At 40.1% G+C, this 25,985-nt stretch overlaps 1 protein-coding gene across 7 annotated transcripts in view; it reads right to left on the bottom strand.

Annotated features, from left to right (window-relative positions):
• Positions 1-25,985, bottom strand: part of MBNL2 (muscleblind like splicing regulator 2) — a 107,347-nt gene that overhangs the window by 28,560 nt on the left and 52,802 nt on the right. For all 7 annotated transcript variants that reach the window (XM_066176371.1, XM_066176374.1, XM_066176369.1 and 4 more), the window contains exons 3-5: positions 5,916-6,080; positions 2,755-2,955; positions 1,318-1,581 (exon numbers count right to left, since the gene is read on the bottom strand). In XM_066176371.1, coding sequence (XP_066032468.1) covers positions 1,318-1,581; positions 2,755-2,955; positions 5,916-6,080 — 630 coding nt within the window. The remainder of the gene's footprint in view (positions 1-1,317; positions 1,582-2,754; positions 2,956-5,915; positions 6,081-25,985) is intronic.

Genomic DNA, 25,985 nt, shown 5'->3' with positions numbered 1-25,985 from the left:
AAAACTCATCCAATTTGAAACAAAGGCTGTGGATACTATTAGAGAAAGAATATTAAAACTTAAGAAATATTCTTCTGTTTGATGGTTTACTTTCTTGCATAACCAACCCTTTGTCCCCCAAAAAAGTCTGGTCTTTTCTAATTTATTAAATACAATAGCTAGGGGTAGTTATGTACTGTACTGTATTGTGTTTCTGGTAGGCTTTTTAACCAGAGAATAACTGTATTGTCTATAACTATTGTATGCACTGCCCACAAGTCCACAAACCACAGCTGCTTAATTATTCGTCCACTGGCAGCAATGAGGACAATGATTCTTTGATTTGCTGCCAGCAGTTTTGTCTCTCAAATCAGATCCTGCCTGTTCAACTTATTTAACTTTATCAATACCACTGTACACTCATCAACCTTCCTGGTAGCAACTGTAAGAGGTATCCAATCCCGATGAAGGGGTGGGCTGTCTTGTCTGAACAGTTTGAAGTAAGAGGTTAAAATATCTGAAAATAAAAGCTCTCACTCTCTTATCTTCTGATTGTAGCCAAAATGCTTCTTTCCTAATGATTCCTATTATAGTTTACTACTTTAAAACCTCATGATTCAAGTAACTGGCCCATAATAGCAGGAGAGGCAAGAAGTCTCTAGGCATGAAAAGCATCTAACCAAATTTCAAAAAGATACAGGGAACACTTTTTAGTCATTGGGGATAGTTGCAGATCTACAGAGGGCAGTTCTTTCTCATCCTCAGGCAGGCACTAATGGTAGGTCAGATGAGTGTCCTGGTTTTCCACACTACCACTACAGTGAGACCAAGGTGGCTGGCTGGTTGTCTCATTTCTAATGTGGACTGTGCTGAATCTCAATGCAGGTGTCTGTTCTACTACTGATCCCTGAAGCAAACGCTCTCTCTTTGCTTTTCTTCCAAATTTCCACATGTATATCTGCTATCAAAGAGCTAAAACAGCATATGTGTCCCTGTTTTCCTGGGAGCACTGAAGCTTATCAGTTTTGTTTCTGTTTGGAAATACTAGGAGCAAATTTACGTATAATTAAGGCAGAGAACAGAAGTGGTATAGAGTGTCATTTGCTTCACTGTCTTGAATCGAAATACAGCATTAAAATAAGGGCATAAAGAAAAGAAAGTGCTTCCTCCCATCAAGCAATAGTAATAATTTTATAAATTCTTATCTTTCACCAAAATAAAAAAAAGAAAAATAATTTTAAAAAGAGGCAAAAGAGAAAAGAAAGTATAAGCAAACGGCATTAAATTGAAGCAAAATAGGCATCAAAAAACAAGGCAGCCATACATGCCAGCACTTACCATCACAGTCGCAGCTGCCGCAGCTGCCTGGGCTGCCACTGCAGCCTGGTTGGCTTGGTGTTGCGCCGCTTTGATTTTGGCCTGCAAATGTGCAGGAGGGTGAAAATACTTGCATTTCTCCCTCATGCAACGACCTTTTATGTAATCCATACACACGGTTACGGTGTTGTCGTTTGTGTCAATCATTGTGCTGTCTGCCGGATGCGCAAAGCGGCAATCAGTCTCTCCACGCGCACAGTTCCCCCGCTGGAACTCCCTGCACACCTACGTGCAAAACAACACACGTTGCAGGGGCGTAGCTCAGTGCAACGTGAAAGGGCAAGGAGTGTCCCATGCCCCCAAAACATCGACCTGCCCCCTTCCCCTGTCAGTTGAAAATTTTGCAGCAACTTCAATTTAATAAACCCTTCATCTTTTGGTGGGGGAGGGGAGTGTTCCTATTTTACTCTTATGTTCTTGGCTCCTCAGGTAGCTCTCTGGTACTGTGGCTAAATAAACATGCAACAGAAGCATTCCCAAATGCCTTTCCTTTTTCCTGTTTAGAAAGCAGCTTGGAAGGATACTTACTCATGTAACTGCTCCTGCAAAACTAGCTGGGAACCACAAAATATTTTGTCTCTTTCTGACTACACTTTGTATTCTTGCAGGTTGACTGGTAAGGAAGGAGTTCCTCTTGCTGAAACCCAGGGAAAATACACATCAGATGCACTGTATTTTTTATGGAGTCTACAAACAAAACTGAGAGCCTACTTAAAATAATTTTCGAAAATGGTCAGAATGAACACACTGATTTTTCTAAGAAGAAATGTGCTCCAGACACTGGTGCTTCGGCCTTTGGGAAAGAACATTCATTTCTGCAAGAGCCATTTGGCTTCCTTGTGTACTTGGATCACAGATTCCACTGAGTCCAGCCATGCAGTGATCCAGCAACAGCTGGGAGGCTCTGCACACAGCTGAGGGCTTGTCCCTTCAGCCTGCTGCAGGGTTGGTAATATTCCACATCTCCATTGGCAGCTCAGGGCTGAAGGGCTACACCATTCCCCTAATAACAATCTGTAAAGCTAAAAAATTCCCTTATTATCAGTGCAGAAAAACCAGGACAATTATTACTGAAATAAAAAATATGCTTGTTAGATATTTCATCAAGGCATGCCTTTACAGGTATGTATACCCAAGGTTTCTTGAGATGATGATCTTTACAAAAAATGAAAACTTGTGTTGATGTCTGTGTATTAAATATAATCCAAAAAACTACCTTAAAAATAAGACTATTTAATTACCACTGGCTGCAAGTGCAGAAATCCTGCTTGGTTACAAGTTTCTTATCTGTAGCAACTAAATTTAAGCTTCACTTCTAAAACAACAGTTACACCCTCCAGGATCTCTCACATAGCCTAACAGAGAATGTATTTCTAGCCACAGTGGTGTCCACAGTACCTCCAGTTTATCGGTCCTGAGGAGTTTCTGGGTAGCAGTTGAACTGGGGACTGAAACTGGTGGACTTCCAGGAACAATGACAGGCGGCGTGGGTAGGATCTCGGTCGGGACTAAGCCAACTCCTGGTGTTACTGGCGTTAGATAAGGAGCAAAGCTAATAGCCGTGTTCGTTCCTATTGTGGGACCCACCGGAAATGTGGGCTGAAAAAGGAAAACACACACCAAGATGAAAAAAAAGCCCCTAAATCAATAGCTTACTAGATGTCTTTAATTTGCTGTTCTTTCTGGCACTGATTAATTTTCCTAATGAAAAAACTTTCAACAGCCAGCAAAACACACAGCATCCTCTCTTCTTTTAATCACGTAACATGTTCCAGCAGCACACGGAGAACCACCTGTGTAACTCTATTATTGGAAAAGAGTCTGGTCTTTTGCAAAGGAAGTCCTACTTAGAACCTGAATCTGTGTGGAGGTCCAGCTTACACTGCAGGCTTATTTACACATCTAGAAGTAGAAATAACATAGACTTTATTGCTTTTTCTCAATATCTGTTTTCCTTGGGAAAACAGGCTGTTTTTCAAAGTGTTCAGATTTCATAGCTAAAGGGTTATTAACTATATTAAACCCATATTTCTAATAAGAGTACATATAATGAGCTCTTTGGCATGTAACTTCCAGTATGTTTGCATACTGTATTTTGCCGCCTCCTGCAATTATATGTTACTGTGTCTCATACACTGAAAAAACTCACCTTTGCAAACGTTTGTGTGCTCAGCTGTCACCAGTGGCAAGCAGAGTAAATACTATCATCTCAGCTGGACACAATATTTAGAAAGGGATTATTCAGGCTTAGATTAGTTCATCATATGAAAAACTTTGATTGGAGGGAATGATACGGGTCTAAAAATCTTGTTTTGTTCCTTCCTACAGTGAGTCAGTGAAGTCATGACCAGAAGAAAGAGCATTTGTGTGATCCTAAAACAGCCGTGATGCGGCAGAATAGTGGGTTTGTTACAACCAGCTCCACAGGGGGTGGAGGCAGAACATCACCATGGTCAGCCCATGCTCAGACCTGGAAAGTGCTTTAGTTCTGCAGAGCTGAGTACCCCAGAGAGTGAAGCTATAATTATAAATTAAAAACTATGTGGAAAAACAGGACACATCTCCGATTAGCTTTGTCAGAAATTAGGTTGTCAAATAAGCCAGCAGCTAGAAACACAACAGCACAACACTAAGACTTCAAAACATTTTAACAAAGGAGAAGTGTCTTTCATTAAGGTGGCCTGCATGACATAAAAGACGTAGAAAATACACAAGAGAAAACACAGGAGCTAGAAGGCAGGTTTTTTCTTTTTTGTGTTTGGTTTTCTTTGTTTTTTTTTGTCTTTGGAACCAATTACTAAATTATAAATGGATGTGACATTACCAATAAGATGCTCTGAGCATACAGATTAACCCGGATAACCAACTATACAGAAATGGCTTCTAACTGCCCTTATGAGTTAAAAGTGTGTTATGCTGTGTTTTAATCAGTGATCAAATCTGCTTGATTTCAAACAACCCAGTTTATATGTCAAACATGAGCTAAATTCTGAAGAGTATAATAATCAACATTTATATGAAACAATGGTTCGACTGTGTTGAAGACAATACGTATTAAATGAAATATAAATACCAGCTTTGTGTCAGATATAATTTTAAGAATAAATCCACTCGTCAAATGACTTCTATGAAATTTTCTTTCACTTTTCATCCATTTGGTCAAGGCTGAGTCATCTTAATCTGGCAATTTATGTGAGACAGATCTGGCATTTTTATCACAGCAATCAGTACAGAAGACATTACGTCAATGAAATTGTAAAGTTCCAATGATGAAATGGATGAGAAGAAAAAAGTAGAATTTTGCCACTTCTGTTTTTCTCATTATATTAAGCGGTGGAATCTATTACTTCATCAGAAGTTTTTCTGGTGAAAACTCAAGCAGTAAATCCCCAGGAAATATCAAGACACATTAGGAGGCCAACATCACCAGATACAATTTGATGAACATGTACCAAAAATTCAGGGAGCCCTGACACTCAATTCCCAATCCCACCTGACAGTAGATGTTTCAAGTCTAAAAAGGCATTATTGAAAAAGGCATCTGGGGTGAGCTTCCTGTGACCAAATTCAGATGTCCTCTTCTGAGATACCTACACTTGACTTCTGTGGTAGCCCATGGAAAGACAAAGGCCCTTTGAAAACTAAATCATCTAATCCCAATGCTGATGTCTGGAACAAGCCAAGCAAATAGTAATTAGGAGTGCCTATGTCTTTTGATAAACTATAAATGGACCTTGGAAACTCACTGCAGAAGTTGATGCCAACACTCCAGATGCCTCAAGTTAGAGAAAAAAATCCCACTCCAGTGGGATGCCTTACACTAGGAATTCAGATTGAAAAAACATCATTAGCAGCCATGTGTGAAAAGTTTAATCCAGATTACTTGCCAAACCATGCTTTGGAAGTCTGCTACACAGAGGAGCCCAACTGCAAGGGCTGCCCAGAGCAACTGATCACTTTAGCGCATATCCAAAGGTGCTGCTCTAGTTCTATATCACCTCCTGGATACAAAGTGTCTCAGGCACTGTATGAGTCACCTTGAGACAAAACACTGAGTTTGTGAAGTGCAAGCACCACCAGTTCTCTGTCTTATCCTTGGACACTTCAGATTTCAACAGAAAGAAAACGCAACCCATTAACCTTTGTTCCTGGTACTGGGATTAAATAATATTTAAAGCCATTCAAACTCATAGACTCCTGAGAAACTTCTTGTTCCTATTCAAATTACTTACAAGCAAATTATTATTATACAAATTTCTACCTCCAGAAGGATTATACATAAAAATCTTCCAAACATGACATGAAATGCATTAAGGGGGGGAAAAGAGAGGAAAAAAAAAGCGAATTATTACAAGAAAAAAGAAAAGAAATTAAGTCTACAGCAACACTCTATTACATCTTGAAATGCAGATATAAATGAGCATATCTCTAGCATCTTGACCATTCCTTAAGTAAATAGACAGGAACTGGTTTTATTGATAGTTTTTTTGAAAACTTGTTCAGGTCAATAGAGTCTTCAACTTTACTTACCATTAAGACCATCAGAGAAATATACTTACCACTGGCTGTAGGGGTGTCCCTGGAAACATGAACTGCATTTGCTGGGCAAGCATCGCTGCTGCAGTTTTTTGTTGGATTAAGTTGTTCCTGCCATTGATTTCCAGCTGAGTTTTTAAATGTGTTGGTGGATGAAGGTACTTGCAGTTCTCCCTTGTACAACGACCCTGGAAAAAGAAGCCACACTAATCAGTCGGCTGCTTTTGATGATAGTTTAATGCCTTTGAGCAAAATATTACACCACAAACTAAGCAAGAACTAATGAAACACAGGGTGTTTCCTGGGAACTATGTAGAGGGCTGGGAGGAGCTGATGGCCTTGAGCTCTGCCTCAGCCTACCACCTCTGATTGATCATTAAGACTATTAGCCACGGAAAAAGAAAAAAAAAGAGTAAGGTTGTGAATCAGCATTTTCATTGTTAAGTACAGACCACTGTCATTCAATTAATAATCTCAGAACTGTCCAGACTGCCTGAACTGCCTCTCACGACATCCTGGCTAGAGTATCTGGCATTACCTTAACATAAAAGTTTTTTATTAAATGACATCACATGATGAATAACAAATTGAAACCTTCTTTAAGAGAAACGCAGCTTTTAAGTACATCGTATTGAAAATAATTGTGTGATTATGGCAGTGAGGATCTAAAGTCGCCACTCTCTCTGCTTGTGTTCTCTCATACATTCACCCAGTTCACTGCCTTCCAGCCTCCCGTTTTTATTACATCAGCACAACTTTGAACTATTTCCATTCAAGTATAAAAGAAGTAAAGGTGGTACTTTTACAGCCTAAATTTAGAAGCAGTGCATGGATCTAAATCTGAAGGTACACAGCAAAAGGACAGCTCCAATCAACATGAAAGGAGGAGTTTTTAGACAGCTATGAGATAATAAGAGACAGTAAAAATATAGGTGGGCTGTCATCTTGAGGGGGCTTGGGTTAGAGGATGTGGATGTACAAGCTGACCCCAAACATAAGTAGAGTGGCATCAGACACACTGAGATATTTTCCCCCAGAAAGGGCAATTGTAGGATGCACCAGGAGGTTGTGCAGCTGCAGGGCAGGACCTGCTGAGATCAGAAGATCCTTGATGACATGGCTCACAAACAAACACAGAATTTTAAGAGCTGTGACTAGAGGGCCTAAAGCATTAGTCAAACTGCATCGGATACACTCAACTTGTACAAGTTGTTTCCAAATTGAGATGTTTTTAAGAAGTGCTTCTTCAACTTCCCATTCACCAGTATTAGGGCTTTACTATTTATAGACAAGCCGGAATATCCTTCTATAGTCAAGAATGCATCCAGATCCCTATGCAGAAATATCACACAGTACAGACAAAGAGTGACTCCGTGTATGCACACACATACACTGCTACAAAACTTTCAACAAGCTTGAAATGTCCCCAAACTAGTGTTACTGTTATGCTTTCAACTTAGACACCAAAACACTGCAGATTCTGCCTCTAATTCTGCCATCCGCTACAAGGATGTCATAACTAGCTGTTCAGGAGTGAGTTAGACATGTTCAGGGAGCTTCTTCTGTGTCGAGGCTGATGGGAATGCTAACAGCTATTTGCACACTATTAAACTATTGAGAACAGTCCTTTTCTGAACTGCCCCTGGCTGCTGCTGAGAGTATGATAAACAGCAGAAGCCAGAAAACACAAGAAAGCTAAAAATTTAAGAAAAAGCAATGGTCTCAGCACTCAGGAGCAATGTTCTCAGTGCTGTTTTAACCTCCTAGTACAGATGCAGCCACTTTCAGGATATCATGCCTTCCTTCTGTTGAGAGAATCACTAATGCTGCCTGATTTAATGAATTACACAAAAGGAATATTACTTTGTCAGCTGGCATGAGCAGAACCAGAAATAGTCACAATTTGATGGACACAAAAGAAAGCTGGCTCTTTCATTTGGGCGGAATGTGGCCTTTACCATCATAATGCTAAACTGGAGCAGATTCAGTGCAGACAATGCGCACATGCTTTTTTGTTGGCTGATGAGGCCAACCGATTTAGACATTTTCAACTGAGATCTATTTTACCTTAGCCTGTTTTGTATATGAACAGCTCCTACAGCAAATCTAAAAATTAAAATAGCAAAGTCATATCAAACTACTGAATCTGATGGAAATATCAACCTCTGGAATCAGAAATGTTCCTTAAACAAGGACTGAGAGCAACTCTCATGCACAGTGGCTTCTGAAGTACCTTAAACCTGAAAAGTGCCTCCAGCCAGACCTCCAGTCGTACCTCTGAAAGTGCAGTTACTGTATACCATCACTTCAACCTCTGCAAAGCAACCCACAGTGCACAAAAGATTGGCTATTTCAGAGAACTTTCAAAACAGTCCAACCATACAAAAATGTACTGTCCTCTCTGAAGTGACTCATGTCTGTGCATCGTTTACTAGTTTTTTGAGCTCCTGGTTAGCAATGAACGTATGTACTATAAAAGAGCTGTGTGGTCCCGCCACGCTGCTATAGAAAGCCCTCTAAACAGATCAAGCCTTGTTGAAATTAAATGACCCAAAATAAACTGCAGTGGAATGAGCACTGAAAATAGTGAGTAAATTAATCTGCCCTCACTACCAAAATTAAATAAATTCTGAGACCGGCTTTCTTACTTTTTGGACCTACAATGGTAGCAAGAAAACACCTATAAGGTGTTTTTTGTTCCTTTTCTCCCAAATGCTCAATTTCCCAACTACTAATCACTGTACAAACAAAAATTCAAACTTGCAGTATTATTTCAGTCAAATGAAATTATATTAACACTGAATTTTTTTGTTTATTAAAAAGTCAAATATGAAGTCAAATTGACGCAACAGCACATATCAACCAAAAAGCAGAAAAAGCAACTGTACACAACATGCAGGCATATTCAATGTATTGGTTGGGTCACCCTCAATGAATCCACTTTTTACAAAGCTGCTATGCCAGAAGGCCACATCATCACAAATGCTGAGACAAAATCAGGTACTTCAACTTTGAGGCGCATCAATATCGAGCCTCTGGGGCAAAGCTTGCTTCATCTTAAAACCACAGCAGTTTAGGAGCTGTTCCACAGACATGCAGTCCCTCTGGCACAGGACAGCACAAAATCAGCAGGATAAGGCAGGCGGCAGGGAAAAGTAATTGCTTCTTACAACTTTTAACCTGTTCCCAGATATGAGTCAGAGTCCTGAAACTGAGGGCACAGACAGATTGGTTTGAAACTGGGTCCCTAGAAACTCCTGTCACCCGTGAAGTGAAGGCTATCAACAAGCACATCATAAGTGGTTGTGCACTTCCCATGGGAGTTGATGCAAAAAAAATCACTTTCAATGAGCTGTCTCCTTATATGCAATGGATAGCAACAATGAACAGACATCAGGTTATGTTCCCAGCAGCAGACTGTTACTTCCTTCATCCGGTAAGGATGGTACCTAACTCTGACCTTTTGTTTCTTTGCCTTTGTCCTCTACAGCTGTCTAGCCTACTGCCTAGCACCACATTTCAGGCAGGTAATGGAAAGGTTTAACAGAAAAACTACTTTTCTATTGCTAATTGTTCAGACTAGAACATGTTGTGGCTTCTGTCAGGCTGTCATACAGGTTTCATTCTAGTAAAGCAGTGGAAAAGGGAAAGGGTGCATCAAGGAGCTGGGAACTCAAAGAACTTCAGTGCCCAATACCAGGGCACTGCAAAGACAGGCTCCACTTCGGCAGGGGCAATGGTCTTGGGAGCTGCCACCTAACTCGCCTGATTTCAAAAACACATCCCGTAACTAGTCATGTCACACCACTGGTTTTTTAAAAACCAACAGATTTTTTCTGTTAAGAACAATAGGGAGTTTGTCTAAGATCAATACCACAAGACAGCCCACAGACTAGAGTATACTAAAAAGCTAGCTATGTGCTAAGAGTTTTAAATTTACAATAAGCAAAATGAGGTGAATGTAGAAGTAACAGCCCATAACTTTGCATGTTAACACACTAAGGATCCCTTTCTTGTCTTTGAATATTTCATAAATTCACAACTTCTTTCTGTATTTTACTCTTACTCTAATAGTAACAACAACAATAATTAATTCAAGTTTTGGAATTGCTTATGTAAAATAATGAGTAAGATTTTACTTATTAAAATTATCTTTCATGAAAGAAAGATGTTTGAACAGAGAAAAAAAAAAGGCAAAACAATATTTCTTCTATCTCTTAAGGCAAGAATCAACTAAAACTTCCAGTATTATTTTGCTCAGGTATGGAATTTCAGGCAATTAACACATGATATTAGTGGGAAATAACAGAGCATGACACCCCCAGCTCACAGCATAGCCCAACATCTGACACACCTTTAAAAAACAGGTCATCCAATGAGAAGCAGACAGTCAGAGGCCTGCTGTCCCTTTTTCTGTCCCTTGTTCCAAACCTCACCCCCAGGGTGCTTCCAGCTCCCCCTACTCAACTCAGCTCTCTGTAAACTCCCAGCTTCCTACTGTACCTCACCTCCCTCCTTGCTTCTCCCCTACAGCACCCTCCCACCTCTCCTAACTATAGCCCAGGAAACAACTCACATGATAATTATAACTCTCTGGAGCCGCGCGTGTCCTGAGGAGCCGGCCAAGACGCGCACGCTGCTGGCAGACGACACTCGGGAGCGGCTTAGTGCCCGCTCCTGCCTTCTCCTTAATAGGGTAAAACTCTGGATCTCTCTTCTACCCAGACACTGGTTTTTGCATAACCAGTAAGAACTTTGAGATATGTCTTTGAGATGTCTGCTTCTAGCAACTTTGCTCGAAATCAGCTACATCGTTCAGAAGTTATTAGGGTGAGAGGACGACGCTGGCAAAAATATGAACAGTGCATTTATGCAAAACCAGTTTCCTTAAGAAAACAAGCTAAACCCAAAATGCAGATGAAATTGTCTGAACTCTCAAGATTGATTATGCAGTCTAATGGGAAAAGAAGAAAAGTATCTCACTTCTGAGTCATAAACAGTTTTAGAAAGCATCGGAGCAACTGGTTCTACAAGAGACAAAAAGATTTTCTGTTTTCCAGATAGACACTATGACATGTAAACATTTGCTGGAGTTAGAAAAGACACACATAAATTTGTAAAAAGTAATAATCACCTGATGCCACAACTATCCTATCCCTCCCACTCGAAAAAAAAACTTCTGCAATTTTCTGCATGCCTTGCACATGCCTGTAAAGATCAGAACACATTTTAAAACAGTAATGCCTTTGCAGCTGTGGGCACGCTGCTTAGCTAAGTATCGCCCACTGAAGATATTACACACTGTTCAAACCCCAGCAGAGTGGGAGCTAGCACAGGCCACTGTCCAGGGTGGTGGCAGCACATGGCAAGAATAGCTACAAAGACAGCAGTGTCAGCAGCTGGGGTCGTACCTAAGGCATAAATACTTCTTTGGAAGAGTTTCTGTCAAGAGCAAAACCTGTTTTTTTCTCCTTTGGGATTCTTCCTCAGCACCCTCTCAGAAAATTCTGTTTAGGAACATGTAAGGCCTCACCCAATCAATTAAAAAAATTCAGTATTGCATAAACCAGGAACTTTTCAATTGTGATAATCCTGTGCTCCCTGAGGCTAAAAATAGACCAAGTCAATAGGAGGGCAGGTATTTTGAGATACTTAAGATTCTGCTCCTATGCATAGACAGCCACACTACCAGCCCAAAACACCCAGCTGAAAAGTTATTTTTCAAATGCAGAAATACCAAAAAGGAAAAAAACTCCAAAACACTAAAGAAAATGCTCTGCATTCATACACAAAGAGGGATGATTCCTCTTTTCTACAGGATTTGAATGGGAGCATTTCCCTACATATTTTAGTACATGAGAGTTCAATCATCAACAGTACTTTCAACACTCATGGAAAACCCTCAGACTTCAGTCTGGACTGACTTAAAAAGCATTTTCACCTAACATTACGATCCATTAATTAAATTTTCCTATGCAGGTCAATCTGCTTCCTAACTTCACTCAGAAAATAAAAAACCAGACACTACAGCCCCATTAAAGTATTCCCTTTGCACTTGCTGTGAATATGCACCACCTCACACAATCTGTAGGACTACACATGCTCATAGAGTTATGCATATGTCCAAGGACTTAGGGGATTTAGTTAAGCCTTAAGAATGACTAGTCAGAGATTTTAAAAAAATGTAATGGAGCATTTTATTTCTTCCTTAAGGCATTAAAAAAAAATTCAATTTCTTTTCATTTTGCATAATTTCACATCTAGACTACACTGCCTTGCAAACATGTTTGCTTATGAAAACACAGGTTTTTTTATCCTAAGCAGAATTTTATATAATTTTATAGAAAGAAATGGAGATCGGAATAAGATCCCTTATCTTGAAAATGGGGCACACTTGAACTATTTGTGAAACTGAAAAATAATTCAAAAGGACTACTAATAGAAGTATTAGCTTTTGATGGTGAGTTCAAATACCTCAGACTTTACTATTTTCCATACATCTTACAAACACAAAGACCTAAAGGAAAAAAATGTATTTCTAAACAACACAAGCATCTCTTATACTATACTTGAAATGGTTCAGCTCTTGGATCTATTTTCCTGGAAAAAAAAAATAAAAAAAAAAAAAAAAGGAAAAAAGCTACCAACAAAAACAACTTAAAAACAACTTTAAAACATTGCTGAGAACTTAGTTCTGTATTTATAAAGCCACCTTGCAAGTCCACCCACCAAAGTTAGTGAGTGTGCATACATATTTATACGCACCTACATACTTCCGTTTCAAGAAAAAGTAGAAGGCAAATTCACTTTCCTACTTTAAGGTAGAAAAGAAAGAAGGAAAAAAATTCTCAGGTGACTTCAGTCTGATTCAGTTTCCAACAAGCTAAGAAAACCCATTAGCTACTCTTTTAATGACTTCAATTTTTTGTAAGAAACTAAAAGCTGGTAAAATAAAAATGATCATTTTATTCATAAAAGTAGAGAACAAGAACTCCCTGTAACTGACAGAAGAAATAGAAGAATATTGAACAAAAACGGAAGCCTTACAAAAAGATGGAATGTCTAAATGATGTAAGAGTCTTACCACTAAAGACTTAATAGGAGATATTTATTTAAATGGAAAAAGACAAAATGTTCTACTAAAGAGCACATTTGCAATGCACAAAGAGCTCTGAGTCTCTCAAGATGCTCTTTCAAACAAATGTTGAGCATAGCTATAGAGAATGGTTTAATAATTTGCCTTGCAATACCAAGGGAAGTGTACCCAATATTAAATTGTTCAGAAGACAAAGAAGTCAGGCAGATATTGCAGATGGCAAAACGAAAAAAAAAAAACCATTTATGAAATTCTAAGTTGTTTGACAAACATCCTCGAGATTATTCTAACAAATAAGGGGAAAACTCAGAGAAAGAGACAACAGTTTAATATCAATTTATTTTATTTCTGTGTTTACTGCCTTGGAAATAATTGGAGAATAATAGGGCAATAGAGACTATTTCTTCCCCAATTATGTAGCTCCTTTTGTTTTTCTTTTCCCATTCTCCCGCCTCCACTGGCACTCAAAATCAACCACCTATTTTTATCTTAGCTTCAAGTTTGGCTACCAGTATTGATCAGCAGTACATCACAAGAAACTGTGGACAACCCTTGAAATAAATCTTCAGTCTAATGCACACAGACAATTTCCATGCACTGAGAGGCAGCCAACAAGTAGTATAAGGGAAAAACCCAACAGAATGAACATGAAGAAAGCAGAGGGAAGCATAACCTCATTTAGATAGAATTCCTAAGATGTCTGATTTCTATTACATGGGTGGTAAGAGTCCTCATGTGGCAGGAAGCTGCCTTGTGCAGGGCTCCAACAAACACACCCCTGTGGGAGGACTGGTTGCAGCTTGCCATGGGACTCAAGACGGGTTTCAAAAGCAGAGCAGTGATTTAAGCCCTCCAACTGTGCCCTGCCAGAGATATTCACTGATTCCTGCATTACACAAAAAAAAAAAAAAAAAAGAAAAAGAAAAGTCTAAAACCTATATAGAGTCTCAGGTTAGAGCATTACACATAGTTAACTGATGGCTGGGCAGCTTTAACACATTTGCTCATCTCAAGGATTGAGTGTTTTTGTGGAAGACAGAGGAGAGATGCGTAAATTGCAGGCTGGACCACACAGTAAGTCAAGGTGACACAGATTTTTGCTGGTAAACAACATACTCCACCATTAAATTTAACTTGATTGAACTGTAAAAGAAGATAAGAGCTTGATAAGAGGAAATTTTCTTGGAATTTTCTCAATATTGTAAGAGCAGACAAAAGTAGCCCTTACAGAATTAATCCCAGCAAAGAGAGCTAAGTTGTTTGGCTGCAGGGCAGCTGGCAAGAGAAAAGGCAACAGTGGTGCAGCAGAACAGCAGAACACTAAACAACAAGATGGGTACAGCACAGCACTACTTCCTGACATTCGCCTTTCCCCACCTCCTTTCCAATTCCCATAAAAACCATCAAGCAGACAGATGCTGACTTTAATGCAAGCCTGCTCATATGAACAGGACTGAGATTAAATTCCCTTGCTTTGGAAACACCATTTTGCAGTGAAGAGGTAGGTAAGGGTCACTACAGAACTGACAGTGAAGCTCTGAGACACCTTATTTCTCTCTCAGTGGCCTGTAAAGGAAAGGCATGATACCGTGGCTCAGCACACAGACTTGACTCTCCAATGTCCATAGCACATATCCTCCACCATATCCAGGTTAGAAAAAAACTAGTGAGTAACAGGGAAAGGTCTCTGCTGATGGGAAGCCCACAAGCCCAAAAGAATGAACAGCCCAGCAAAGACCAGGCAATGGGCTGGTGTGTTGGCGATGGTTCCCTCAGCCATTCAAAACACGCCATTCAAAACTCTCTATGCCAAAGAATGACACTCATTTTCCTTTCATTCCTGAACACACCAGGAATCTTAACACACCTCAGGAAAAGCCATAAAATCAGTTATATGGCACCAAAAAGGAGCAGAAGATATGCCTTGGCAGTGAGGAGCCTGGTTGAATGGATCAGAAAGAAAATTGGAGTAGAGTGCTATAAAACTGACTACAGTGGCTTTGTACAGCAATTCACTGGGTCAAGGGAGCCTTGAGAAGGTGCTTCATTTGAGAGTTGTAGTGAATTAAACATGACTTGGAAAAGGCTAGATATTTGGAATAGTCTCACCATATGGAAAAGGTCATCAGTATGACATAGCAAGTTCCTGACATAATAAGGGATTCACTGGTGCACTACAGAGAAGGGCAGACCTAGCGTATGCCAGAAGCACGTGACTGCCTTGGACACCAGCATGGCACAGCCCCCAGCTCTCAAGCAGGATGCCCAGCAGCCCTGAACTGCTACCAGGTGCCCTGATTTGTCATTGGTGAGTCCCTGCGCTGCTCCTCGGGAATATGCCTTCACTCCGGCCAGGCCACCCTGCACCCGTTTATTTGCTGGGGCTCCCAGTCCAGCTGGGGCTTCCTGGGACTCTTCCCTGTTGGGGATTTCACACTTTGATGGCCAATCATTTTGTAAACAAATGGAAAAAGCAAGGGCCAAGTTAAATACACAGATGGCCAAGGACGCCTTACATAACTGCAGAGGTGAAAAGTACAGAGTCTTGTCCCTCTGCAGAGGAGAAGTGTTTACCCGCTCGCAGTGGCACCGCTGGCACCGCAGCTGCGTTATTAATAAATCATCGGCTTTGCTCCTAGGACCAGCCAGCAAGGGCTGGAGTCTGACACCAGCTCTCAATTGATCGGAAAGTTCTTGAAAACAAACAGTAATTAAAGAAACAAACACCTAAAAATGAATATATATCCATTTTCAAGGAAGAATCACACATAAAATCCTCCTTAATTTTTGTAACTGCTGAGAAGCAGCAAAAAAATTATTGAGATTAAAAGATACCATATCACTCTGAGGCTGCCTACAAAAAGCAGTCAAGGACACCTGACCTGAAAAGCCAAGGGGAAATAACACCTGTCCTCAACTTTTCTATACCCAGTTCATGCTCCTCCTCTTCTAGGAATCAGTTTAAAACCAGTGAAACATTTTAGCTTCCATCTTTTCTTGCAGTCTAACACACCTTGAATTTCGCTCCTCAGGGAATGGGGAAAACAGCACTACTAGCAAGAGGGGCAGTGAGACCCCTGCTCTGAAGCAGCAGGACGTAAGAGTTAGCAGTGAGAAATACCCAAAGAATCAACAAACTAAATCAGCTTTAAAAAAAGACGGGGGAGAAAAAAGGCTGGTAAAAGGTCCATAAATTCAAGCAAGAAGAAAGAATGAAGCCCTGGCATTCCAGTAAGCTAAAAAAAAGCCCCCCTTTTCTTTTTGCTGAAGGGTTATCTATCCCCTTCCACCTCCTTTTCTTTTTGCTGAACGGTTATCTATCCCCTTCCACCAGGTATTAGGAAGCTTCCAGAAGATCTAGCAAAAATAGCAAGAAATATAATGCCGTTACATTTATCTCAAATGGTAGCTTATGGAATTAGGCAGCTAAATCACGGTTATGAGAAAAGATAAGACACATTAGGATGTCTTATTACTTTCCCTGAATACTATATTCATTCCAGTACTAGAATATGGGATTGTGGTCTCAAGAGTGCTTATACCTTCTCAATACTGTGTTGAAGGAGCAGATAATTATTCTCTTCCTTAAGACAGATTCAGCGCTGACTAAATAAAATTCTAGGTTAATTTCAAATTAAAATAATGCCTCCAGGTTTTCCAAGGCATATATCCGTGACTTTCGGATGAACACACACACTAGACTCCCTACCATTTATTATATGGCAATGACATTGGAATTCCCTGGCAATCTCTGTGGTACTGATCTTCATCAGTTAAACCTCAATCACGTGGCCACATCCACTATTTTGCACAGCTTTCCCCACACAGTGAATAGGCAGTCAAATGGTATTTCTTTCAACCCTGACAGTCAGCTGTCAATACCCCAACACATGTTCACTTACCTCCTGGCCTGAATGCAAGCTACTCACTCCCTTTTGGGCCTATGCATAGGGCTGGCTCTATAGGATCACATTAGGAATGGTTCCGTTAAAATTATTTGTGGATTTCTTGGTCTTCTTGTGATACTAGACAGCATTACTCCCTCTCTACGCAGAATAAACTGAGACCAAACTTGGCTAAAGAGTTGAGAAGTGCCTGCAGTTTGTGCCTGCAGGTGTCTGTCTTCCTTTAATTTTGCCATTGCATCCATGTGGCACATACAAATGCCTCACTAGACACCTACTGCCCTTGGGATTTGGGAGTCCACCCACCTCATGGGTAGCAGCTAAGATGCCAGTTTCAGGGACCCACCCACTGGTTTCCAGAGGAAGAGGTGAACACTTGACCAAGAATCCATCTCTTGCCAACTCTGCCACTGCCTGCCTCTCTTGCTGCACCAGCGTCCTTTTGGCAGAGACCTGACCCCTCGACATGCCATCCCACACTGAGGCACAGGAAATTACAGGGCTAGAAGAGAGCACGCACTGATGTTGCCTGGACAGTACATCTCCAAAACGTTTTCCTCAACTCTTGGCTCCTACCCAGCTCACCTGGCCAAACTCCCACCTTGTCCCAGCTCTCTTCCTCTCCATTTCCTCACCTTCAGCCTTACCTCTTCCCTGCTCCTGGCACAGCATCTGACACCAGACAGAGCTGTCATTGGTCAGAAAACAGCTGAGTGTATGTGGAACCTGCCTGCCTGCACACAGCCTCTGCTAGGCGTGCATGGATGCTGAGTTTTTGCTCTTACAAAATGACCAAATTTGTGTGAAATCTCACAAAAATGGCAGAAGGGGAATTAGTGATATCAGAGCAACCATTCAGGTGCTGTATTTCAAGGTTCAGCTATAAACAATGAGAAATCAAGTTTATTATTGAGCCAGTTTTAAAAAAAGTGGAAGGAAAAACAAGGTATTTACATCTCAACTGTTTTTCAAAGACGGTTGAAGTTTCACCAAAACTTTAAACACTCTGAGTCAGTAATTGAAATGTTTCAGCCCAGATAATTGCGTTTTGAGAGACTTAGAAACCACAGAAAAGGAGGATATTATTTGGAAGTGGTGGGGAAGATTAAATCCAGGTGATGATGATGGCACACTGGTTGTTAGTAATAAAACACTCATGTGTGCCTCATCAACACGCTGACCAAAGGCTAATGATCACAGCAACCCCAAGCATTTATGGAGCAATAAAAGTATTTAAACACAATGGCAGTAAGCAAAACATTCATGTTAAAAATGAAATCTGATGGACCATTCATCCAGAAATACTTCAATACAAGCAGTTGTTATATGTTCAAAGCTGATGCACTCCACTGACAGAACAAAGAGTTACCAAACAGCATTTTGAAGAATATAATGCTATAGGCACATCAACATCATTTCAAGGCAAACACTTTGTTCTACTTTAAATTGCACTGAAAGGGATCATGTACTAGTGTACCAAGACTTTCGAGTGTCACAGCAAAGCCCCAATGATTTGTACAGAAAGAAAAAAAGACATGACTTGAATTGACCCATTTGACTTGAACAAGGACTACTTTAATTTGTTTACTTCAGCATTTTGAAGATGATACCTTCCCACCTTTAACTCTTAGCAGGAAAAAGAAGTTTATCAAGTATTAACAGGCTATCACAACATCTAGTATGACATGTGCAAATTCACTTGGAGAAAGGAACCACTTTTGTTTACTTGTTCTTCCTTTACCCTGAAGTTTCTATGGGAGACAAGCAGGCTCCACTGCAACAGTGACCAACTGACAACTTTCAGTGTTCTGTCTCCTGGAAGCCTTCACAGGTTTGGCACCACGCTCATCTGTTTCTCAGGAGAAACTAACTCAGGGTCTGAAATACTGCTCTGCAAACAGGAACCAAAGTACAACATAATTTATGACTTTCCTTTGTGGGTGAAGTGTTTTCACTGCCTGCACCTTATCTGAGCTGGAGTCACAAGACCAAGATTCCCATCAAACCTCTTTTTGTCAAATGTTTCCTTTTGTTTGGGTGCTGGGAGGGAAGAGGCAGGATGCGGTCAGGAGCCAACAGCACAGCCAAGGCTTCCGTCATTGCTTTGTATGCCAAAGCAACAACAACCAAGTGAGAAACTCAAAGTGAAGATTGTACCACCTTCTGCTCCCAAGCAGGAACAGAGACCAGAAGTGCTGAGAACTTTCCTCTCTGGAGCAGGAAGGAAAAGACCACAACCCCCAAGACTTCAAAGCTTTATGCAGACCTTGAGAAGGTACTCAGCTCATCACCTGGCCTGGCAGCATGGCTGAACCACGTTTTCATTACTCCCAGGAGACTCATTCCTCACAGCTACTTTAGAGGACTTTTGTTCAAATACTCTATAAATGTCACAAGGCTGAAGAATACATTGAACTAAAACTCTACAAACCAAAGCAAAGTTTCATGGAAGAAAAAAAAGCATAATGATCTCATGCTTTCCATAAGAGTGGCTCTTTCACAGCCAGAAACCATTCAGTATTTGTTTCTATTTTCTATTTGTCTGATGTGCACATCATAAAGTGATTACAGTGATTGTGGCATGTCAGATTCAACCTAAAGAACGTACAGGTTAGAATGTAGTATGGTTAAAAATGTTACTCATAATTGAAACCATCTTGAATCAGATTTTTTAAAAAGGCCTTGTAATTGCAGACAGTCTGGAAAAAAAGTATTTATACGGCCAATTCAGTGGGGTTTTTTTCCCATCCTGCTGCTTTTCAGCAAAGAAAAATTGTGATGGATGGGTACCATTCATCAGGAGAAATAGTCAAAATATGAGATCACTAACCAGCAACTAGACAGGGTTTACTCAACACCCTTGTTTAATCGCTGGGGATTCAGTGTCTGGATGGAGGAAGGGTGGGAGGGAGTTTAGAGGATTTTTCCATTTAACAGTAACATATTAAAAAAAAAATTAAAACATTATTTAAACCAGGCTGTGGTAGCCTATTTCCAGCATAGCAGAGAGAGGGACTCTCTCAATCAACAGTGACTGCATGAAAGTCGGGGTATGTAGCAATGAAAGCTATTCTGGCATGTTACAAGACGAACCCTAGAGTTAGGTCTTCTTTGTCAAGAGCAATCTAAAATCATGCCCAAAAGACACAGTTCCTGATACAAGCTATCATTTATCTCCTACCACTCATTCACGGGGCAGCTTACAAAATATGACTCTTCAGGCTATTAAATACTGATGCCATACTACTTAGTAAATAAATAAAACAATAGCAGCCAAAGGAAGATCTTCTTTCAAAGGTGTTTCCACATCTTCAGGCCAGTCTTGGGGCATATAAGCTGTTCTGTAGGGTAAGTAACAGGGTGTCAAGAAACACGGTTTGGGAACGTAAAACTCATTAGGGATCCTCTAGACGACCTGTGACACAGATGGAGCAGCTTCCTACTTCCTACGAGGGCAAAAAAAAAAGCTCAGACCCAAGGCACTTCTGAATCTATTGCAAGCACACAGGTAAAAAACAGAGGAGGCTGGAAGAACTGCACTCATTTCCCTTCGTTGGTAGACAAGCCAAACACTACAGAATCAATGCATTGTACTTATAGGCAGACTAATCACCTACAAACAGCTTCATAAGGGTACTTCTATCTTTAAAAATATGGCTTCTGACACAGAGATTGCTTTGGAAATGAGTTAAACATGAAGGCACCCCAAGCACATCATTATTAGCTTTACAATTACAGAGTTTCATTTGGTTTTAGATACCTGTAATCAGTCTGTTTTAAAGGTATCTTGCCTTCCTACAAAAGATGTTGTGGAATATAGTAAATAATCTCAGTCTTCCTTGACAACTTCCCTACAAAAGAATAAACTGCCAATGGGGGAAAAGTCTCTTAATTAATTTAAAATCAACACTAAGATTACAGAAGTGCTGTTAACATTTTTAAAAGGAAATTGCCTCATTCAGTAGAGATCAACAAGATTTTAATTTATTTTACTTTACCATCCCACACTGAAAACCCAGTATTTCATCAGCAAGTATTTATCTGAATTCTTCTCATCAACAGTAGTTTCAGTCTTAAAGTTTTAGTGAATAGAAAATACCAAATTAGCTTTAAACGTCAATTTTGCTTTAAGAAGAAACGTAGTCAATTGGTGTGAAGGTGTGAAGGCCTCAGTAGAAGGTTCATCATATCTACATTCACTCACCATACTGCAGACCATGCTTTATTCATCTTCTCATGCTATAATCCTAAGAACAATATAAGAGAGACAGTAAAGAATGGAGATGCATGCCTGAAGGACTCCCTTGGCTGGCTATATTTGACAAATAGTGTTCAGTTTTAACTGGTTAAAGAATATTTGATTAGCACATCACAGAAACCAAAGAAAAGGTAAGAGCTATGAAAAACCTTTTCAAACATCAAACAGAAATGAAACAAGCTTATAAATAGAGTTGCCTGCAAGCAAACAATTCCTGGAATGTACTGGGGGAAGCAAGAGAATCCCACAACAAAGGAGATTGCAAAAGCCAACCCAGTTTAACAAGTGGAATTACCAGTTTGGAGACTACAGGGAAACAACGCAAAAAACAAGTCTGATACGAAGAACTTTTCTCAGCATTTAATAAAAATACCAACATAAAGGCCAATTGCTAGGCAATTAAACATGGCTCTTTGGAAACGCAAAGCCTTACACAGACTTGGTTAACTACTCATGGAGTACTAGAATTAATGAGGAACTGCAGATCTCTCGGAGTAAAGCTGAACAGTTTCAGACACATCTGATCACAGTTTGAAAATGTTAAGCCATTTGAGTACCAGACATCAATTTATATCATCAAACAGTTGTCTGCCAATTTATCATCTACTTCTTGCAGACACACAAAGAGATGATAACCTATAAACATCTCAAAACCATTATTCTCACACTTTCAATCTACCTTTTATGTGTGTTGTTACAAACTAAGTCACCCATACACACTAGACTTTAGATGTGTAATGAAGTATTTTTCAGATCTCTGACTGCAGCTAAGAGGATGATGACAACCCTGCTATGATGGAAACGTGGTGGTTGCCACTGCTCTCCAACACCCTTAAAACCCCCACAAACCCCCTAAGGCTGTAGGAGAGTACAGGTAACTGAGATTTGCCAGTCTGGAAATGAGAGACTCACTTTGCGACATATCTCCATGCCCATGCATGGCCCAATCAGGCACTGTGGCTCATGGATCCAAGCAGCAAGCTGATGAAGTTCCACAGCTGTTTGACACCACACAAATACTCAACACCCCCAGCTCCCACTGCCTCTTCCCACAAGACAGCAGGATTATCCAGGATGGCCTTGAGTAGCCGCACTGAGAGGCCTGGGATTGCTGGTGCTGACTACAAACCAATGTCCATCTCTGAGGAACCAGCAGAAAAGCCAGCAACCCTATCCAACCCAAACCAACCTCCCTTACCTTAGCACTGGCAGTTCCCACAAAACATGGGGTGAGCCAGCCTGAACTTGTGTGTTCAAATAATTAGCTACACAAGCACCTATTTAATGGACTTCAGAAAAACATCATCTTCCATTTGGAAAGGTAATTTATATACAAAACAAACTGCATCCAGTCTTGTCTTTTGATCATAAACAGATCAGGGACTAACACTGATATTCCTACATCTCTTTAGTTGCCTTATAGTTAGGAAAAAAATAAATTCACAATCCAGAAGTTTAATTTTTTTCTTTGTTTAAACCTAAAATAAAAATACACGTAGGTGTTCCTTAAAATGAATGTGCTTCAAGGACAGTGGAGTCAAGATAAAAATATATTGCCTGTTGGCTACTGCACCATCACCAGAGAAGTGAAAACTGCTAATCCAAGTACTACAGCCGGGAAGTATTTAGGACAGCTACTCAGCCAACTTTAACTAACTCCTGAGCAACAAGTCAACAAAGCCCCAGTATCTGTAAATGCTCTGACAATTTATAACACAAAGAAAGGGTGAAGGTTTGCAAAATTTCTAGCACCTTTTAAAATTATAAAAATGAACATAAAGGCAGAAGGTGAATTCATCATGCAATAAAACTTCAGTTAAGTAAAAACCACTAACCTTCTTGAAAATAATTAAATCAGATGATAATGTACTTGATTACAAAATCAGTTAATGATAATAAAATGGGTAAAAGTACAGTGAAAGTAAAGTAGAACTCTTACTTTGGTGTCTAAATGTGGAAATTGGTTGAAAATTCTGGGAATGCAAATCCTAATCCTAATAAAACTTTCATATTTACGTATGGCCAAATAAGCAGGTAAAATTAATACCCAGCAATCCTTTCAGATTTGTCTCTCAAGCTCTCATTTTAAGTCCATTTTCCTTAGTCCAGTGTCATTAACAACAGTCATATTTGGGTTCACTGCAGCATATCACAAATGTGTCGAAGAGTTCAGTGGTACATAAATTTGGACTAGCAAAAAAATTGAACATCATAAGTCAATTGAGTTCGCATTTCTGCCTGCTTAAAAAAATCCAACAAAAAACCACAACAACATAATCCGTAACTTCTTATTACATTTAAGGATCAAAATTAATGTTGAAACAGAAGTTCCAAAAAGAAGGGTGAAAGGTTCTAGTCGTGGGCCCTTACAAGTTTTGCTAAACTGACTATTTAATAAAATATTTACCACCTACACTTTTGATATGGTATTATGGAGTTTGGAGACCTCCTCTCTCCCAGTCTTCTCCTGTTCCCCTCCCTGAGCAATGGCAACAACAGCTACCAAGACTGGGGCAGATTTTGTTCCCCTCTGGCACACTGTATTTCCCTCAGGAGTGCAAGCTGAAGTAGCTGCCCCCTTTCTCTGCTGTTGTGGTCTCCGGCTCTTCTCAAAGATCCAGATTTTTTGCGACTCACTCACTTTGTTACAACACATGCTGGTTGCCTCTGCACTTGACAGAAGGTTACAATTAGGAACACTTCTGCAATTACTTAGATGAGCTGTTGTACACCTCTGAATTTGTCTTCATATTCTCAAGAGCAAACCGCAGACTGCTTCTCAAGAGCCACTGCAGCTGCCTACAAGTAAATAAATAGAATTTTTTTTTTTTGACAAATGATTCAGCGTTCAAGAAAATAAAACAGCTGTACTGTGTTAGACCAAGGTCCATCTAGTCCAGTATCCTGTTTCCAAAAGCAGTCAGCAGCAGATGCCTAGGGAGTAGTATAAGAACAAGGAAACTATTTAATGATATATATAGAAAATATTTTTCACATATCCTTGATGGAAAACAGAGATGGAATTTTGACAGAAGAGGGGAAAAAAGCAAAAGAAAACAGAGTCCAACACACACACCCTTTGCAAAAGCATGAAACATTCTTTTCAAAATAAAAAGAGAATTGAGAGGAAGATAAATCTTACAGATTTCCTTCTTTTTTCTTTTTGTTTTTTAAAAAAACCCTCAGGAGCAAGGAAAAAACCCAGGAACTTACTTGCTACTCAAAGAAACAGTGTAAGTACACAGTGATGCACATCACTGGACAGATAATTTTGAAGAACCTTTTACTGTCAGTGTCAATGGCTTTTCTCTCCTGAAAGGGCCCTCATGGAAACCTACTGGTAGGGATTCATATAATGAAATCCCCGATGAGAGCTCCCAAACAATTAAATTAATGGATTTATAAATACAGCTTCAAAAAGTATATACCTCAGTCAAAGGGAAAGCCTGCTCCACCTAATTCCCTGGGTCAGACAAGAACCATTGAGGCACTAAACTGGGAAAGGCAAATCAGGCTGCACTTAAAAAAGTACACAAAGTGTGAGGATAGTGAAGTGCCCCATGAAATCAACTGGAGGTTTACAGTTGGCTTAGTCAAATATGGGATCAGTTGCAGAAGTCATCCAGGGCACACAGGCTGGAGGGGCTATGAAGTCACAGATGCAGAAACCAACTACTTTGATTACACTGTTAAGCTTCATATCTCCAGGACACCAGATCCGTGATTTTTAGATCTGTGTTTTTCAGAAGCTCCAGCTAAGCTAATGAAATGCGGTGACGACTCTTGCATATTTGGGAATGGGAAGACAGAAGTATCAGTCTATGACAGAAGACAATGAACTTGAAATTCAGAGAGCAAGAACCAGCATCACAGAACAGAGCATTTCTAGGATGTGACATGAGCCCCACCCATAAGCGCAGACACAGACTGGAAGGTGTGCAGCTATAACCTGGAGAGGGAGCTAGCCATAGCAGGAGAGAACATCATGGATGCTTTGATCAACTACTGACTGATGGTGGAGACATAGGTGTGACAAACGGTGGAAAAGGCAATCACAGCCCCAGGGATGTATCCAATGGTGGTTGTTGGGGAAAGGCAGCAAGGCTTCTTCCTCTCCTGTGGCAATTCTCCTTGCAGTGCCACACATGCCTCTGGTCACCAATGTCCAAATCAGCTCGGTTAGACCTGAAGCAGGCATGGGAGAGAGTGAGGGCTGCCGAGGTGACTCAAGGAAAGGGAAGTCTGTCTTACAAACAGAGTATGGTGGGGTTTTTTGACTGAGTAAAACACAGGCTGAAGAGAAGCATGTATTAAATATTTCATCTGTATATCTATATGTATGTATGTGAGCTATGCATTCATGGATTCCTAGGTGCACAGTAAGTTGTGTCAGAGATGCAGCTTTTTCCAGATATTTTAAAATACCCTCATTTTTTTAACAAGTGAGTACTGACAGGCATGCTCTGTGTTTCCAAGATGACCTATAAATATTACCCAAAGAAAGACTTGTAAATACAAAAGTTGGTCTGTTTTTTCCCCAGCTATGTTAGCAGGTCTAATAGAAAGTACTGTCTCTCTTTACTAACCTTGAACAACTTAGTAATTTCTCCTACTTCTGAAAGAAAAAGAGGGCAAATAAAAAACAAAAAAACCCAGTTGCATCCCTTCAACAAAGGGGAAAACAAAGGAGCAGAGTTAAACAATTTGCTTCAAATAACAGAACATAATGTCAAAGCCACCATTTAAAAATACATCTTCCAATACCCAAGGTTATCTATGACGCAAGTACTTATTATGACTTGTAGACTAAAGACTTTCAGCTCAAAACAGGCAG

Source organism: Chamaea fasciata, unplaced genomic scaffold, assembly GCF_029207755.1.
Source record: "Chamaea fasciata isolate MVZ Bird 193981 ecotype frontalis unplaced genomic scaffold, bChaFas1.0.hap1 SCAF_2, whole genome shotgun sequence".
NCBI lineage: Eukaryota > Metazoa > Chordata > Aves > Passeriformes > Sylviidae > Chamaea > Chamaea fasciata.
This window is presented reverse-complemented; position numbering and strand designations above follow the sequence as displayed.